The sequence below is a fragment of the Augochlora pura genome, chromosome 3 (genome assembly GCF_028453695.1).
Source record: "Augochlora pura isolate Apur16 chromosome 3, APUR_v2.2.1, whole genome shotgun sequence".
NCBI lineage: Eukaryota > Metazoa > Arthropoda > Insecta > Hymenoptera > Halictidae > Augochlora > Augochlora pura.
In genome coordinates, this window is record NC_135774.1 from 11169165 (window position 1) to 11189301 (window position 20137).

The 20137-nt window shown below is 37.9% G+C and overlaps 3 protein-coding genes across 3 annotated transcripts; 1 reads left to right on the plus strand and 2 right to left on the minus strand.

Annotated features, from left to right (window-relative positions):
* Window positions 1-55: 55 nt before the first annotated feature.
* LOC144468022 (uncharacterized) lies at window positions 56-2914 on the plus strand. The gene is made up of 5 exons (XM_078177128.1): window positions 56-162; window positions 623-800; window positions 868-1010; window positions 1364-1489; window positions 1674-2914. Exons 2-5 carry the CDS (start codon window positions 737-739, stop codon window positions 1803-1805), a joined length of 465 nt encoding a protein of 154 aa, XP_078033254.1. The 5' UTR covers window positions 56-162; window positions 623-736; the 3' UTR covers window positions 1806-2914.
* LOC144467635 (peptidoglycan recognition protein 3-like) lies at window positions 1664-8578 on the minus strand. The gene is made up of 7 exons (XM_078176526.1): window positions 8364-8578; window positions 6639-6962; window positions 5651-5900; window positions 4233-4393; window positions 2791-2954; window positions 2449-2611; window positions 1664-2106 (listed from the first exon to the last, which is right to left on the minus strand). The coding sequence occupies exons 1-7, from the start codon at window positions 8476-8478 to the stop codon at window positions 1916-1918; spliced, it is 1368 nt and encodes a 455-aa protein (XP_078032652.1). The 5' UTR covers window positions 8479-8578; the 3' UTR covers window positions 1664-1915.
* Window positions 8579-10983: 2405 nt separating this feature from the next.
* Window positions 10984-16447, minus strand: LOC144478881 (uncharacterized). The gene is made up of 2 exons (XM_078197232.1): window positions 16361-16447; window positions 10984-14254 (listed from the first exon to the last, which is right to left on the minus strand). The coding sequence occupies exon 2, from the start codon at window positions 14252-14254 to the stop codon at window positions 13556-13558; it is 699 nt and encodes a 232-aa protein (XP_078053358.1). The 5' UTR covers window positions 16361-16447; the 3' UTR covers window positions 10984-13555.
* Between the last annotated feature and the right edge of the window lie 3690 nt (window positions 16448-20137).

Here is a 20137-nt window from a genome sequence, read left to right on the forward strand (position 1 = left end):
GGTTTCTATTATTCAGGAAGAGTATACCAGTCCTCACTGTCTTGGGGTCAGGATGAAGGAGCTAATGAAATTTTACAATTAATGGCGTTGAATGACGGATTTAAGCAGACCTTGTTTAATGCCTGAACATATGCTTTCCCAATCAATACCAATCAAATCAATGTGAGTCATTGGTTCGACTTGTCTGCAACGTTTCAAATACTTTTCGTACATGTTTTGATTACGATCTGACTATGTTCTGATCCAATATACGCCTACACGTGCCCAATATACACTTTTTATTATTAACAACAACTCTTACAATGTTTAATGAATGATTAATGAAGCTGAGATTCTTGCCAATGTTGTGCAACTCTATTTTCACTGATTAATTCATAAACTTCGGAATTTATTAAAATTACTATGAAAAGCAATTACCATTTGAAAAGCAAATTTTGTGAACACGTTTCAGCAGAGGCACGAGCGATTTTAATCGATCGCTATCCTTCAATCATTTTGTTATGTCTTGTGTAACATTTGTGTATACAAATGATTTAAAACAATTACAATGGAATACACTGTCCCATGATTTCGTAAGGTCGAACGTGGTTCTCCGAAATGCTGATCGAATAATAAATTCCAGAGTCCGACACGCTGAGGTCAGCAGTCTCGTTGCACCCGTGAAATTGGGACAGCAGTGTTTCGTGATCACTTCTCCATCGTCTTCAATACAGTGATAATCTTTGCGATCGAGAAAATGGTGACAAAGTTGACAATTGCATTCTTAATGGCGTTCGTCGTCTCAGTTTCCCTCGCAAGTGGTAAGTACGATATTTCTCGCATCTACCGATCGTTCTTTCACTTGTACTAAATTTTTATTGCTTTTAGAAAGAAGTTTAAATAGATCGGACCTCGAGTGCAGTGGCCGCGCTTACGAGAATGTGACAATGGCCGCCTATTTTCCTGACTTCAGCAGCGACGACGAGTCCGACCATCTGGACGCTCGAATGAAGAAACTGAGAACTTTACAGGTTTGCCAATAATTTCAAAGCAAAAGTTGAAAATTACGTTTGATTCGCTTGAGAGATTACGATTACAAAGTAATTCAATTATATTCTATTTCAGTTGTATTAGAATTGCACGCGTGCTTAAAAGAGTTAGCAATTGAATCAACTGAAAGGTTTAGATTATGTAATTGAATTAGCACGACTGTGTTTGAAATTGATAAAGTTAATCACCGTAAGGCAATTATCTAAGTATAAGCGCTTTAAATCTAATCTTTCTTTTATAGTAATCTTTGAGGTGAACGCATTTATAGCAAAATTATTTGACTGCTTAAAGCATGCAATCGATGTAACGTGAACATTACATGTACCAATTATAGGATTTTCTGGATGGTCGCGCCGAGTTCGTCACCGTTTCCATGGACCTCGATTCAGGCATTCCGTACGGGACAAAAGTGTGCATACCAGAGCTAAATGAAAAATTTGGCCACCAAATTCCATTCCAGGTATGATATTTAAAGCGTAAAACTGAGTGCAGCTCAAATAAAGTGATAAGATATTGGTTCAAATAGAGAATAATTCACTTGTTAATACATATAGAATATACGGATATATTTGGCGTTACTTCTTCGAAAAAATCTGTGCTTTTATTATTTTTTAATCATTCGTTTTATTAATATTGACGACCAGGTTAGAGACAGCAGCCATTACAGAGACGGAAGCAAAAAGTTGCCAGACTTTTCGCACGTGGACATTTGCGTGAGGACTGAGGAGGACACGTATGACAATTATGTAAATGGCATCGTGACACTTTATGTATGAGTATGTAAAGAATGAACTACAGTCATTTATAATGTTACGATTAAGAATGATGCATTTATTTGAGGATGCTCAGTACAATGTGTTTGTATGATAAACGTGTTAGTCTACTACTATGTTGACGGTCTTTCCACCCAATGCGGCCAAGTTTTAATCAGATTGTACAGACTCTCCCCAGGACACTCCGTCTGCCCGGCTTGTAGATGTCCTATCAATTGGTAATTTTCCTGTATTTTCCCGATAGCCACTCCGTAAGCTATTAATTTCTTAGTTGCAGCGATAGCTGCCGCGTTTGGCTCGTGAGCTGCAACAATGTTTACGAAATTCAATAGGCTGTAGATTTTTATATACAAAATGCATAGATGTGGACAATTTATAAAATTCATATAATTCAAAATAGATTAAATATTCTTTGAACGTTTTTACGGTTTTACATTTGATCTATTAGATTTTGTCATAAATGCGTCGAATCTAGAGAGGTCAAACGACATCTTTGGCATTTTAATTCAGAATTATTATTCAAGATTTATATAATTTTCTCTTAATTTTCCTAATAGTTATACAACTAATATGGTAAAAATAAATACACGAAAAAGATAGAATTTATGTTCTCTCGACAAAAGCGAATTGAGATATCAGAACTCACCGACAAAATTACCAGTTATACAGATACCAATGCTTTTCGAATTGTAAGCTGTCGCATGGGCACCCTTTTTGTCCCAACCTCGACCCTCGTACACGTTACCATCTTCTCCAACTACGAAATTGTAGCCTATGTCTATCCAGTTATTTACATCAATATGATGATTCTATAAAATTCACAACGAAACGACCAATTAACGTTGTTAAACAATTGATTTGCTCTGTGTAGAACCTGGCAAAATTCTCGACTAAAAGCACAAGAACTAGGAACCATTAACAGAAAATATAAAGTGCCCGTTTCTATTTAATAGCATGTTAAATAATTGATTAGATGGGAAGCTATTACCTGGAAAGCTCTCACTTTCGCCTGGCAAATCGCTTGCGTCTTGCACGAATCGGTTGCAGAGTGATGGATTACTACGAACGGCGGTGGATTTATCTTAAGATCTGTGATCGGTTCTGCTTGTGCTCTGGCTCCCCATTGTGATCTCGTGATTATTGTCGGCCGTTCTGCAAAATATAATTAAATAAAGAAAATCTATTACGCGAATAATCTCTGCGTCGATAGCTCCGTTGATTATCTTTTATATTATGTTTAATATAACAACTCGGAATAAATTTTTCCACTAATTTTTAAGTTCGCGCCAGATCGTAACTCGAAGTTGACCATTAGTATTGCATTGTTTCACTTAATATTTATGAAATTCAGTGCGATACTTCCAAAGCATTTTCATTGATTACTACGTATTACGAGAAACCGGTCTGGCATCCGTTTTTACAACGTTCTATGGCAATACGTGATATTTTTTGTGTATCAGAAAGTATGTTCCCATTTCTACGCATGCTCAGTTTATTTACAGTCGGCGATATAAGACCAGACGTACTGGCACGACGTTTCAAGAGGACAAAGAAAATAATGATTTCCGCATGAGATCGAATCTTGTAGATAATTCACGGCCGAGGTAAATTATCTTCTTGAATGTTAACGCAGTGGTCACACTGACAGCGATTACACCGTTTCCGAAATGCGTTCCTTACGATACTTCGCCGATTTAGTTGCTTAGTTATATTTTCAATCGAATTGTTTTGCTGCTTCGAGGACAGTCGAAAATGAATTATAATTCTTATTGATTTCAGAGTGATTAATCGAATAAAACAACAACGGTAGTAACGAGACTTGCCAATGCCCGGTACGGCGCGTCTTGGTGCACCTATCGTTGAATGTCATCAAAACATCGTTTATAAATCTACAGATTGCATAGGTAACATAACATCGAGTGCAAACATAGAATAAGCAATGAAGTGCTCGATAGATGGAGGTGGAAGATTGTGTAAAGACTGATTCCATACAATTTAAGTGACTCTAATGGCTCTATTGAATCTATTCTTTTCGAATTCATCATATCAAAATGATTCTATGCACAGATGAAAACTTTTGTAAACGGACTGAGAATATTTATGAAAAATAGCCTACAAAAATACTCGAATGAGGCACACACTTCCAAGAAATTTAATATCAACTGCGATCTACTAGAAAATATTCAAAGAAGAGCAAATCCAAAAATGTTCGTATCAGCTCCGATCCATTACAGAATATTCTAAGAACAATAAGATATAAATTGCAGTGCACTGTTTAGAAATGAAAGGCTTTGCTCATGAAGTAGTCAAATAAAGTACGAAGTTTGAGAGTAATCGGATAGAGGAATTTACAGCAAGATAGGATCATCTATCATGGTAATAATTTTAATGGAACAATTAGAATAACAATTTATACAAGTAATTTCTTACCAGGTGTTCTATGCTCTTCGGCTCCGAACGATACGTGGCAAAACACTGACGTGAACAAGAAGATAATTAAACCGTTCATCTCGGGCGAGTAAGAGATACTGTCAATGAGACGCTTATGCCACAGGCATATATAATTGGCGTAGTTGCGGTGACATCGTGAACTTTAGTAATAACAGAATTTAAATGTATACAGGGTGATTCATCGAAGCTGTTACAAAAAAATATCTCCGTTATCAGTGTAGTTAGTTCGGGGAGACACACGCGTTGGAAATAATATCCCTCTCAATGGATTATACATTACTATCATTATATCGTGATAACTAAGGTCTTCTGCCTGTGTAAGTTCTTCCACACCATCTACGGTGGCATAATTCATTTACAAAAATAAAAAGAGCTTGAAAGAAAACGAGTGTCGTGACTTCTTCCATTCGGAACAGGACAACGTTATATTTTTGGAAAACTCTTGCGTTCAATTTTGGCAGCATAAACAAGTACCAAAATTTTTTAGTCAAACATGAATCGGTTCCTCGAGAATTTCAATATTTTATTTGGATCTCAATATCTTGACAAAATTGTAATAACAGTTTCTTTTTCTGGTAAAAATTAACGACGACGTAATAATTAATAAACAAAGTTCGTTCACTGGTTCGTTCTATGTACCCGAAACAAACGAAGTTCGCTCGTCATTTTACAATTTATGCACACGAATTCTTAAAAAAATTCGCGATGAACACGCTAAGTGTAATAAATTATAGGTTATGTACTTGCGAATCACGTTCGCCAACAAAGTGGCAAAGTTTATTCAATCCAAACGAACATTTAAGGGAGCATGATGGAAAGGTACCCCTGACAAAATTATTGTTGTCCCACATATTCGTGAACCCGTTCTTAAATACTACAAAGAGAAACAAGTTTCTCAGGAACATCGATTGCTGTTAATAATAATTACAAAACTAATTTTAGTCAACAAACATTCACAACTGGTTGGAGTGGACAGTAAACTCTGAACAATTATTCAACAATTATACGCGAATATTTGGAAGGAAAGTTTCAGCTGCCACTACAGGAGTCTGGCATATTTCATGCTTTCGCGATGATACGAACGGCTTTAGACATTATTTTCCAAAAAACATGTTGCATTAGTAGAAAATAAATAATCGTTTAGAACAATACTGTCTGGTTGCTGTGTTTAAAACTATATTCTAATGAAAGAAACACTTACGCGAAGATTCATCGGACTCCGCGGACGCCATCTTGTCAAGGTCGTGCATAAAACACGTAGTTAACATAAAACACATTTCGTGCAGATTTGCTTATACTAGCAATAGGCTGATTTAGTATCTATCGATATATTGGCTAAGGTCTAACAATAAGGTTAACTGAGTCTAACAATTATTCTAGGCGTGTGGTTACAGAGTCATGTGTTCTTAACCAAGTTCGAGCTGCTGTCGTTCCTAGTTGGGACGGTAGTTCCGTTCTTCGGTATAGGAGAATTAGTCCATCTCGGATTTTTCTGCACGTACGCGTAAAATCGATCGCCAGGGCATAGCGTAGGTCTGGCTTGACGGTGGCCTATCATTCGATAATTCTCGCTGATTTTACCCAGGGATACTCCGTAATCGATTAGTTTGCTCAGCGCCCTCAGTGCCGCCTCGTTAGGAAGGATATCTGTGCAGATACGAGAAACCTGTATCAGTTCGTTTTCTATAAAAATTATAAAGACGCAGCTGAAAGACGATACCGGTATTTCGTACACTGGTATCATCCTTTGAATTTTAAAAAGGACTGCAACCTTGTGGCCTTGCGTTCTCTTGCCAAATTTAACTCAGTGGAGCTATGATTATACGAACTTTTAACATATGACTTATTTTTAACCGGATACTCGTATAAAACGTATTATAATTCTCTAATAATGCTGTAATAATTCTGATACTGTGAAGAACCTTAGGTACATAGAGTTTTATCCATAATTATCAAAGTAGTTTTTACGTTGTTGCTAATATTTAAATAACAACCAAGAAAGCTACACTTGTATATTTCTATTTTCTATTATTCCTAATATAGAAATATACAAATACGATACTCCGTTATTTAAATATCACTAAAAATGTAAAAGCGGCATTCAGCCTATAATTATTCATATCACTGTAAACATTATATTCTACGATATAGCTAAAGAAAGACTGAGAGAAGGGTATCTTTCAAGTACCAACACTGGAAGGAACGATTAGATAGCATTTTCTTGGTAGACGACGCTATTGCTACTAGCAATTTGATCGAACTGTAAATCACAGGCTTCGGAATTCTATTGCATACTTATCGGCCAATAAGTGTTCAGATTTGATATATTTGACGTCAGAAAATTGTTCGAGTTTTAGGAGCTATAATTCCGGATAAAACATTTACCGCTGTAGTCGCCGATGATGCATATTCCGATACTTTGGGTATTGTAACCGGGAGAATGAGCTCCGACGGAGTTCCATCCACGACCCTCGTAAGCATTCCCATCCCCGCCAATAACGAAACTGTAGCCGATATCGAACCAACCACGATCGTCCATGTGCATATCTTGATAAGACCTGACGATCGCAGAGCACGTCTTTTGGTTGTAACAGTATTGGGCGATTCCGCCGTGATGGATCACGACGTAAGGCGTCGGTGTTTTCATGAACTCGCGTTGCACCGGTGGCCTGGCTTTCCATTCTTCTCGGGTTATTATTCTTACTTGATCTGCGAGACAAAATCGAAACGATTACAGTCAAAATCGAGTTCTAGTGACAGCGTGAATGTGACGTTGCCGCAGTTAACACGGGCAAACAGTAAAAAATAAAAGCAGTGAGGGTAGTTCAGCGAATAATCGCCATTTATACTTTTATATGCACAATATTCGTTTAGCTATAAAGATAACAAAGTGGCAGAGTCGGCGAAACACGAGTCGATGACGAACGACTGAATCACTATTCTTAATCATTTGTTGCGATTCAATGATTCGTTTAGATCATTAATCGCAAATAACAATTGAAATATTGTCGTTAATCGTCAATTGCAACGAATGAGTGAAATATCATCTTTAACTGTAAAGCGTAATCAATGCTTGAAATATTATTGTTAATTATTAATCGTAATCATTATTCGCAATCACTGAAAGTTAATCACATTTAATTTCTTCAATTATTACTCGCAGAATCTCCATCCTAATGAAAAAAATATAATAAAGTGATAAACATGACTAAGACAATTCTTGACGGAATTACATCAGAGTATATTTCCGATTCCATTGAAAAGTCAACAATTATTAATTGTCTCTTTCAATGGGCGAGTCACGTTAGAGGCACTCGAGCGTCAAAATCAACGCAATTTGACAATCTTTTCTCGTTTTTCTAACTGAAAACAAGGAAGAACTGTGTTTGTTTTTAACTACAAAAACAAGGAAAGTCGACGGCTTTCTGTCGATTAATTCATGCTATCGATCTCTTCAATCATATAATCAAAATAAAAGAATACAGGAAAAGCTGAACGGAGACACTGGAGAAGCTTAAAATATTCACCGAAACTGTTATCCACATTCGAACATTTTAGCTTTGAATAATTCAAAAACCTACGCCTCGATGTCTCGACATATTGTTACACTATTCAACGCGCATATTTTGTAACATTTTCCCTGCATTTGCGTCAGATCCGTGTATCAATATTCATCATGGTTGTTTCATTAAGTTTTGTACAAAGTGCAGCGAACGTCTCTGATATTAGTGGACAAGTTCTTGATAATTATGTCTTTTATTACTAGTGGCAGAGTAGCGCATTTGTGTAAAATAGTGAACATATAAATATTCTTATCTGTTCGTATAATACAGAGTTTAACAAATAAACTGTTTTTATAAATGGCAATTACACATGGAAATAGTATCTAAAATATATTTAACTACGTTAAAAAATACCAGGATAAAAATATTTATAGTCTATTTACTATTTTAAAAAATCCAAATCTATAAAATGTGTCTCCTGTCCAAATTTGTTGAACAACGATCTATCAATCACTCATAATTTTTTTATTCGTGTGCAACGAATTGTTAAACTTTGAATCGCAAGTTTCGACCGAAGGAGGATGATCCAGTTATTAATTATGCTTACCAGTGCCGTTTTTGGAGCTGTCCCAGGTGATCGGCAACGAAAGAACGATTAAAGTGAACGGCGCGAGCACGATCAGCGCACAGATTACACATCTTAATGAAGTGGATGATCCCATGATTACCAGCACCGTAGCAGCTCGTGTGAAATGTGTAACTGTACGCGAATCGCGAAACGGCGTCAGCTTTTAAACGAAAAATTCAACGTGGCCGGGGAGTCCCTCGAAGGAGCACCTTGGGTCTTTTAACCCTCTCCCCTCTCCCGGTCGTTTCTATCCTGAAAACATGAAGAACTCGAGCTAATTTCTCTTTTGACGGGTCGTGGAACCAGCGCCGTCATTATCGGCCGAAAATTAAAAAATCGTTTCGTAATCTGCGGTCGGATTAGAAATCGTTCGAGATAATAGGTACAATATGGTGGGAAATGGTGCACGATAAGATATATAATCGATAATTACTGGTGAATTAACGACGACCGTGAACCTGAATTCGATAATTCATACATTACACAACTATCCACAAACACAATTACCCGAACGTTTTATCGTGGTATTTGTTATTCTTTTTTTCTTCTCAATTTTTTTGTTCTTCCTGCCGGAAAGAAAAAGTTCCGCGTTCCGTGAATCGTTATCGCGAAATCTGATCGACGCCGATGATACGAAGTTTTCCTCGAATGTGAATTCCTAGTGAATGAATTTTGTTGTTGTTGTTGTGAATAACGGAGAGTTTACCGTGGTCGACGATCGGGACCGATAATGATTTCTATGCGATTGAAATTATCTATTATTTATCTCCCTCTGTCACGCGTCGTCCGTTTCTTCGAATTGCGAATAATTTCTTGCGTACGAATTTTTGGATTAAGTAGTTTGATGAATTATAGTGCGTAGCAGTGATTTGTTAAGCTAAACAAAATTGACACTGTTTTATTTTCCTTCAATTAACGTTACTTCTTGAACGGTGTATCAATGGAAGAAATTAATTTATACCGTTGTGCTTGTGTGATAGTTGTGTAGCGCTGTTTCACAGTGCGTTTCGTATCGTTAAAGATAAAAGCAATGAGACGCAATGATCTTGTTATCAAATTAATTTTAAAATTAGTAGTTGTTTCTTCATATTTGCGTCGATAACTTCGAGAGATTAGATTAACAATACAAAAGACAACTAATGTGTCATGTGATGATGGAACGTTTCATAATTTATTGTTAAAACGGTTATAATTGTTTGCAATATCGTTGTATTCGTTAAGCAAATATCGTAATTTGCTACGACAAAAGAGGTTTTTATAATTCCTATAATAAATTATTATTGATGAATGTGATAGTTTTAATATTGTGAATTATGAAAGAAATTAAAAGGTTCTAAACAATTTAGCTATTCGGAATTTTAAATAAATAAGTAATAAAATTGTGATATCTTAAATAGTAAAAAAAATATTCTTCATTGTTCTCATATTTACTAGATATAAATTCTATTCTTCAATTATCTAAGCTCACATTTTTCATTTAAGACACAAAAATAACGTATTTATTTTTTCAATGAATTACGAGAGTTTATTATCGAAGGAAACATCCACAATTTTTTACTTATATTGGACAAAGGGTCTTCAGATGTCGCTGCATAGCAGAAATCATTTTCAGTAGAAACCTGAATTATCTTAGCATCGAATTTTCGACATTGACCAGACATCAGAGTAAATTAATAACATAATAATTTATAAATCAATGGAAACTGCATTCATTTTAGCAGAGATTTCAAATTCATAATTACATCGAGATAATTTTTAAATGAATTAGAGTGCTGTTATATTTATATTTCCATATACATATTTCGTTTAAACAATGACAATTTTAATTGTCAAAAAATGTTATAAAGTATCACTGAATGATATCAGTTATTGTCAATGGATTTTCATTGTTTGAATATGTGCGCCCAATGAATTAGTGGCTTTTAAAAATTATTAACCAAATGCGAATGCCGGTAATTTATCTAACAATTCGAACACCTTGTGTCAGTACTTATTGGCGTTGTACACACCTCGAGCAAAGCTTTATTTATTTCTCACGAGAGGTCACTATGGTCTACTTATACAGAATGCAGTGTTGCCGAAAAACATTTGTTATTACCAAATTAGGGAATAAAACGATAAATCAGGAGCACGAAATTATCCGAAATAAATTTCTGCATCGATATAATCTTGAAACTAGCAAATGATGAGAATACAAAATATAATTAATTTAAAAAAACAATTAAGAGACAGTTATTTATTAAAATAATGATTATGGGGCGAAATTTTTTTTATGGGACCAGTACCTTTTAAGTACTCTTATGGGAAAATGAAAAAACTAATGTTCTTCTTGCAATTTTGTATAAAAATACTAAAAACAGTCGGTAACACTGTGAAATCGAACTGCAGTCTTATATAGTTCACTAACTATTGTATTTAGATAGATGGTGCTAGAAAACCACTTATTTTAAGCGATGTCGGTAATTCAGAACGTTTGCATCGGCAACTATAACAAATACGTTTAAAAATAAATCATGTAGTTTTCTTATTTCAGTTTTTGTAAAAATTACTCACCGTATCGATTAACAGTTACATTGCACAAAACAATTAATTTCTCTCCTTTAAAGAAATGAATTTTTATTACAGGATATACCTGTCAGTACATAATTTTTTATTTCGTTCCTCTCCATCACACACTTGCAATCGATTCTTGCATCTGTTGTATCTTACTCTCAAAGTGCAACATGTTTAATTACATTAATATTGATATGAAATTTAGCAGTAATTAAATTATACTTAACTTCCCCACGAAGAGTTAAGCGTCCTAAATTTTCATCGTAGCAAGACAATGCACCGCGCGTTAATAAAAATATGGTTTATTAAGTAGTTCGTACAGTCTATTATCATACATTATACATATTTATATCTATATTGTATATTGTATACGTTTTATAATCGTCATCTTAAATTGGTTAATTAATCGGATGAAAATTCCTCGACACATACATTTCGTACGACAGCAAGTTGTTTATCAATCGTATGACAAAACGTAAAGTTATTATCAGTTACCTGTATCGTATATATCCGTATATGCACACAATTTACAATCATTGCCGCAGTTAGTACAAAGTTTACAATATATCGTCATCGACGTTTCGGGCATATAAACTTCCTGGCCCGATTCTGTTTCCAGGACTCGATAATCCATGTGGCTGCTTCCCAGCAATAATCGTTCACAATTTTTCCCACATTCATTCATTCATTAAAAACAAAGTAGACTGATACATCGTTAAGATTACCACGATTGAAATTACATACGATCCTTAATTACACCAATTAATCGTAGAAATATTTACAAAGCACTTAGTACTATAGCCCAGATAATAATCTGCTTGAGTCTTTCGCGCACTTTTGACGACTTTCGTGGCTGATTTCGATGCAGTCTCCGGTGTCTATTGTTCTCTGTATCTTATCTTATTATGGTGTATACTTGTATATCGTCGAAAGCAGTTGGGATTTTCCCTGTCGAAGAAGCTTCGTTTAGACGGATGCACTGTCAAAAGTGTGCGAGAAACATGGTTACATCGCTCAGGCATTCTACAATCTACGTCTTATTGTCGCGTCACAACTTTTTCGAACGGCACACTAGAAATAAACGAACGCAGTATCGCGCGAGGACCATGACCGACGTGTTCACCTAATCATGCTGCACGTTCCACTTAATAATCGGCGATCACCTCGTCGCGATCGTCAGTGTCCAACTAATCGCTTAAACAATAACTAGTACTCGCATTGTTGCCCTAGTCGCGTGTTGCACGCGCAGCAAATAACCTCTACCGAATGGAAGACATGGATTTTGTTCTTCTTATTCTAACTTAACCCTAATCAACAATCATTCATGGATGCTTATGCAACCGCACACTCACGCAGGATTATTTATAACGGGTATTCGTCCGTTATCATACTTTTCTCTGCTGCTACTTCGTTGTACTTACGAACGAATATATACTTCGTTCAGTTTATAGTGTGAAATCTTTTTTTCTGGGGGTGCCTCAACGTCCATCCAACTCTTAAGTACATCGTGGGGAGTCGTGTAAAATCTAGTCTAGTAATGATACAGGGTAGTTTCAACTCCTGAGACATCGCGGATCGATCTTCTTCTTCGTTTCCCCGCACATGGAACGGTACTATTGCAATCGGCCGAATATTGTTTCAGTCTCATTTGTTCGTAAAATAGGGCAGGCGCGAACGAGAATTGAACATTAAATTGTTTTGTGCAATGCTCACAAGATTGATGAAAAATTGCTGACATTAACTGGAGATCGAATGTATTTGTGAAATGATTAAAAGACAACGCGTGCGTTATAAAATTGTTAACCGGGTGAATTAATCTCTGCATGATCTATAACGAATCTCGGCGTTTCGTACCTTGCATTCGACGGAGATTATTATTGCGGAAATAATCTACAGTTCAGGTGTACCATAATTATTTTTTCGAACGTAACAACTTTCGTAAAGCAAACGGAATAAAACGTTCATAGACGCGTTTCTTAAAATGAATTCATGCGGCGGATTTCCATGTGAAAATCGGCGACAACGTGCGCGATATCTCAGGGATCGAGGAACTATGCGTAACCACGCCTGCACGTTCAACGTCGCATGGCGCTTCCCGTATAAATATGAATTTATTGCATAATACACACATCGCACGTCGTTGTCCCGTTCACACGCCTCAACGCGGACCATTACCGAAGATCGAGACCCCCTGAGAATCGCGATCGAACGGCGCCTTATCGAGCGTCCGTTCAATAACCGTGCAAACAGGGGCTCCGTTCGTCTACGCCCCGCCTACTGCAATCCTCTCGCCAGCTCGCCGCGCGTCGGAGCGCGTGAACCGGACCTAGCGTAGAGAACTCTTAAGCTTAAAAGCGGTGAAGCGTCTAAACAGATAGCCCCGACCATCCCGCGAAAGGAAACGTTTCTCGGCCGGTGGTTACAGATCCGATCGACAGGATCATTGCAAATGATCGTTGCCGCAGGCACACGGACCGCGGCGCGTTTTCCAGGAACGACGAAAAGAGACGATCGAAGACAGAAAGGAAACATGTTACCAACGAGACTAACCTTACGGGACTAATCTACAAGATATGTTAATTCGTACCCGGCCTCTCCCGCGACCATCCTGGTCCTCTTCAAGGGATCAGGTCACAGTTGCAGGCGCTACCACCGCGGCCATTGTCACACTGGGCTATGCACCACAAATCCCAGTCAACAGGCGATTCTGCGGAGTCTGCCGCGTCGGGGTTCTCTTGGCTCAAGTTGAAGGTTTCCTTGGGGTCCAGCCTCGCTCGAATCCCCAGGTGATCCTCTCCGTTCTCTTTGGCCAGCTGCATCTTATCCTTGGAAGGAACGATGCTCCTCCAATAGTCCACTGGATCCGCCGGAACCAGGACCCGGTCATCGACTCCTTTCGCCAGCAAGTCTAGGATCGACGATCTTCTCTGCGAATGACGATCAACATCCTGGAGCAGATTCTCGGCGTCGGCTTCGAGGTCCCGCCTGTTCTTGGTCTTCCGGTCACAGTGGCAATCATAGTCTCTGATCAGAGACTGCCTGTAGTCACGGCAGATCACCGAGCTGTCGAACTGTCGGCTGTTAGGCGAGCCAGGCTCACCGCACGGGTTCAGACAGAGGCTGAAGAGCTGCTGGTGTGACGGCAACCGGCCTCCGCTCGACTGAAGGACCAGCCTCCGGTGCTCGTGACAGCCTCTCGCCGTCCCAGATATCCTCTTCGCGGCTAGGCAGAGGCGAACGCATGCGTGCTCGCCGGGATGCGCCCCGACGCCGGCCAACAGCAACGCCAGCAACACCCACCGAGGCAGAGGCGTCATCTGAAAGTGATGGCTAATCAATACCAGACCGAACGAGGAACTCCGCGTTCCGATAGTTCGCCGAGGAGCCATCGGAGGGATTGGTTATGGCAATCGGGACATTCCTCGCGTTCGACTGCCCTCTACCCTTCGATCTATCGGGTGACGTCGATGAACTCAGCGAGATCTCTTCGACGGACACGTGAATTCTGGATTAGGAGACATTCGGAGACTCGTGTTTTGCGGGTAGTTGGACTTTGATGCAGGGTTTTGGGGTCTTCTGGTTAGAGAATATGGTCTTTCAAATTATGAGAAATAATTCGTTACAGAATCTCTTTTTGATAAATTGGTACTAGTTGAATCTTCGTGGGTAGTTATCTGAGATGAATGAAGCAAGAATTTTTGGAAGAACCCTTCGTTTATAGAAAATGACTTTTGACATCATATAAGAGACAATTCTTCGTTGAGTACCACTATTAATTAATTCTTCGTGAGTAATTATTTAAGACCAGCGAGAAGGAAATATCTTCATTTGCAAGAATTAGTTCTTTGACTTCTAGTAAATTGTATCAATTAATAGCTCACAACGAAGACCATTAAATTAAAGATTTTTTTCATAGACAACTTTTTATACAGCAGTAAATAGAAAACAATGATTTATACAACAACCATAAAGCACAAAAGAATAGTCAATTTTCTAAGAAACTCCGAGTCCAACCACGAAAGCGCATTGAAACTGCAAGAACCCTGCACTTTGCTATAAGCTTTCGTTCTCAATTTTCTCAAGATTTAATCCACTTATAAGAGAATCAAGTTCTACGCTTTCTGTTCAATTTTCGACGTGGAATACGACGGTGTCGCGTTTGATTGAGTATTATTGGACACAGTGTATCTGCGAGCCTCCGCTGGCACGCGGAGCGAGAGTAATACCAGGATCTTGGTATCCGTTATCGGTTTCGGGTGCCGTGTGCCGATAACTGGCCCCTGCTTCGAGTTTGCTTGTGGAACGAGCCGTGCAGGCCCGCTAAACTCGGCTATAAATTCCACTAATTGTCGTCGGGGCTGCAGCCTGCCGGAAGACGACTATTTTTATTTAGGCCTCCGGCTCGGGTTGCGCCTAACAGAGAAGTTCGCTCTTTATTTTGGGCGCGAAGGATTTACCGTTTCGCGGTATGAAATCGCGCGGACCGAAGGAATCCGATTTTCCTGAGACGTTCACAGGAGACGATACAGTCGACCGATGCGGTGTTTTATTGCCTAATCCGCTTTCGACCGGCGTTTTAATTAAACGCGGCAGCTGCACGCACATAAATTACGGGCGAAGGCGGTCGAGCAATGCACCAGTTGCTCGGCAAACCGGGAAAATAATTCGGGGATCGATCTATCGATAGTCGACGCTGTTAGGCGATTCATGCGGCACTGAGCTGTGTGCTTAAAGGCAAGAGAAAGACTTTGGTAGTGGTTTTTCAAGATTAAAAACGTAGTTATTGGAAAGTAGGGCTTTCTTTATGGTTAGTAGAGCGTGAAGATCTCTGTGTATTTTTAACAGTGATTTTAATGCATTTTCAACACCGACTTGCATTTATTTTTCACACCGATTTTTGTACATTTTTGACATTGATTTATATTAAATTTCGAAACTGATTTTTATGCATTTTTGACTGGTTTCAGATTAAAGAAAATTTCCAATAGATGAGAGTATTATATCAGTTATTCTGGTTTTTAGAAAGTAATTTATGACAGCAGGAATTTGTGTAAAGATTTGCTGTTTACCTCCAAGTAATTTAAAGAAAGCATAATAGAAAGCATTTCACTAGCAGGAAATTATGCCTAAGAAGTAATAGCGAATAAATGACAAGAACTGAAAAAATAGTAATAGAAGAATTTCATAAATACTTTAATAATTTTAATAAGAATAATGGAGGGTGCTAGAGCCGGTTCCTATCGAAATAAAATATATTAAATTCTGTCATTAACTTATTTTGTTTATTTTTGAATAAAAAAGTACCCTACTGATTATCATATCAACAACAATAATAACAGTCTGCTGACTTCATTACTCCACTAAAATTCTTAAACACTATGAACTATTTTAAAGTTCACAATTCATTTTCACAGCATACTTACAACATTCGCTTTTCTGTCACAAAGGGCTACACTTCGATTGGACCCAATCGTTGTTCCTTCGATTTTCGTATTCGCAGGGAGCGTTGCACGCAGCCTCAAGATAGACGATTGTTGACCGTTACCTTTCGCCCGGATTTATTGTTCCAGATAACGCTTCCGATATGACCGCTTTGAGTTGATTGTGCAAAATGAACGGAGACACAGTTATGTACCGACTCTGCCGCGACCGTCTGATTGCAGACAGCGTGTGTCGCATTAAATATCATTGGCTGTATCAACTGACACAGTCTGATTACGTACCGACGTATCGACGAAGCGTAATAAACGATAACAATCCGCGCGCTTTTTGTTTTGTTCGCGTGTACTCGTTTGCTCGTCCATGATCGATCCGATGGGGAATCTTTGGTTTTAATCGGAATCTTGCGTAACGATTGCGTGTAATTTCATTTAGTATCGTCAAGCTATGGGTCGAAGGACGACGGTTCAATTGTTATATTAATTATCTGAGTGGTTCACCAGGTTTAGAAAGTCGTAAATATTCAACAATATAAAATATTGTACGAATTTAGAAATTGTATTAAATATTACTTATATTATTTGCAAGACTCCTGGACGATTGACTAGGCTCTTGCTATTTAACTTAGGTGAATATTTGGCTCAAGCCAGAAATGATGGTTTAAACATATTTTGTGCTACTGATCAATTAAAAAAAAATATATAAAAGAAATAAATTTTGCTATTATTAGACTGATTTAGAAACGATAAGATTGAAATACTTCCCAACACTGTACAAGCAGGATCAGATTTATTAAGAAATTCTGTGGCATTATTAACCCCTTCCTGTACTTTAGCGAGTCTGACTCGCGATGAAGATTTTTGCCCAAACATGAATATCGTGAGTCAAACTCACGAACAGTAACTTGGGCCAAACATAAATATCGCGAGTCTGAGTCGCGAACAGATACTTGGGCCAAACGTAAACATAACAAGCCGAGCTCGCGGACTGATTTTTTGCCCGTTACGCTCGTGACTGGACGTTAATTCCTCTCTGTACCTCAGAACAGTTAGTCACGATTCGTATCGTTGCTGTTACGAAGCAGTTCAATTATTAAAATTTAAGAAACCCCTTCAAAATGCAAGATACAAAAGTGTTTAGTGAAGGCCGTGATAACGAATCTTCTGATAGTGACGTGTTTACGCCAGTTGCAAAGCGAATAAGGCATCTATAAACGTAAATAAATATCTATAAACGTAAAAGCATTAGAGTTTACTTCCTCAACTCCAGTATCGCGTAAAATTGACTATATCACAGGTATTGCGGGCATCTACATTTCGGATCGTATTGCGACTGTTTACATACATCAGTCTGGTCTGTTTAGCGCCCGTTGATGCGGACCGCTCGGGCCCGAGTTTCGTCGAGCTAAATGGCACGGGAAGGGGTTAAATCGTTTTTCTTAATTTCTAGTTAGTTATTAATTTTCTCTTATTATCAAGGTCACATATAAATACACCGTGAATAATTGCGAATCTCTTTTCCAAATTATTTTAAGTCGCCACATATTCTCATCACACCGTCCTCTATACACTTTTCATAATTGAGGTAATAAATTAGAAATAATTAAACGCAGCTTAAACCATGCTACATAACGTAATTAAAAAAGTAGGCAGGCAATAAAATACCGACGATCTAAGCAATGTGTAGCAAGGGTGATCATAAAAATTCTCTCACACGTGCAATTCCTTTTATGATCTTTTTTATGTGGTTTGAAATCATACGTTTTATCTACGGTTAATCAAACTGCATTCGCTGCACTTCTCGCGTCGTTAAAAATTATTAACGTACTTTGGTATCTCGAACGGAGCGCATGGTAAATTATTGACGATGATTTTCTTACCGAGAGGATATGTAATTAGCAGAAGCAGCCGAGTAATTCGTCGTAGACAAAAGGGTGCAGTAGAATCCGACCAGAAACCAGCGATTGAACCTCGTGGGCGATCGATAGCGACCGCGTGCATCCTCCGCATTCCCGTGAATACGCGGAAGGGTTACGCGTGATCACGAATATTCATGGGGGCCAGACAACGCGCTCGTTTATCTCCGGAAACGAATTTCGTGTAACCTAGATTGAAAACCTTGCGAAACTCGCGTTTGCATTTGTCTGCCGGCGGATATACGCCTCCGCTCATTTTGTTTTATTTCACCGTGAAGCTTCCGTATTTTTCGAAAGTAAATGTCAGGGGATTGCGCGAAATTTCCGCGGAACGACAGCATGAAAATGCACTGCCGACAGGAAGGTCGATACCAGCCAGTAGAGTTCAAGGATTTTGTCGCGAACAAAGGGCGAAAAAAATCGTGTCACCGTGTGCCGCTTAAATGTCATTCGTCGTTGGCGGAAATATTATAAAAAGGATCCTCCTCCCGAGAATTTTATTCACTTTAGTTTTATTTCCTATTTTATTTAGTTAAATTTCTTCGACAGTTGGTACCTTTTCTTTTTTCTAATTTATATTCCCTTGATTTTTTAAAACGATATTTCGAGAAGTTGGGATATTATAAGGATTGTAAAGATATCGACTGAGAAATAATAATTATAGATAATATTATTGAGAAATATTAATTGCAGAAAATATTGGCTGAGGAATAATAATTGTAAAAATATTGAGCAAGAAGTAATAATTCTAGAAATATTATCTGAGATATAATAATTTGAGAAAATATTGATTGAGAAATAATAATTTGAGAAATTGTTGATTGAGAAATAATTTGAGAAACTATTGATTGAGGAATAACAACCGAAGAAATATTGATGGAGGGACAATAACTACAAAAAATATTATCCATTCATCAGACGTTTGCCACTTTGTTGTACTTAACGCTTTCGCAAATCTGAAGAAATGACAGAGTAAAACACTATGATCTCTTGCTGCATTAATTGTGTACGTTGCACACAACGTCGAATAATTGCGACATCCGCGTTCTAAGAACCATAATCCACGAAACAAAGTGGCAACAATTAAAATGCGATCATTATCGCGAAACGGCGTTTCGTCGCCTCCCTGTCGTCTTCAATTATCGCGGCTTATCGACGTCGCGATAAAGTCGCTCAACGAGTGGCCAACCTTTGTGTGAATATGTTAATTTGTTACATAATCAGCGACTTATCAATCGATTCCGTAAGTCGATAGCGACGACTATACAACGGAGACAGATTTTCTGACAACAGCTTCTAGTCTTCGCGATCCGCAATTAGTGCATTTCCACCTGTTTATTCAAGAAGCCGTCACTCGAGCACTTCTCTTCAGTTCACTTGTTCTACTAAATTTTTAATGTTGTTAGTGAGATTAAGATAAGCTTCATTCAACTGTTCTTTCATTGAGACTTAATAAAATGACGTAGGAAAATTTTCCGAGGTCACCAGAAGATACACTTCTCAGGTTAATTGAAAATTATTACGTAAGATAAATATAGAAGAAACAAAGTAGAAATATTTAATCTTAACGATTTAAATTTTAATACAAAGTAGAAATGATCGATTAAAGATAGCAGGAATTAAACAGAAACTTTTTATTTTAATGATTTGGATAAATCACGAGTTTTTATGCGAAACAAAACTGTTCAGAAATTTCATATCTCGATAATTCCAGCGAAACGATTTTAGCAATGCAATGCTCCTCGGTGTTTCTAATTTCGCTTCCGCCACTCGCGTTCCACGGGAACACATAAAATCTGCAATCCACCCTCAGCTTTCGAATTTATGAAATGAAACGTGCCATGAC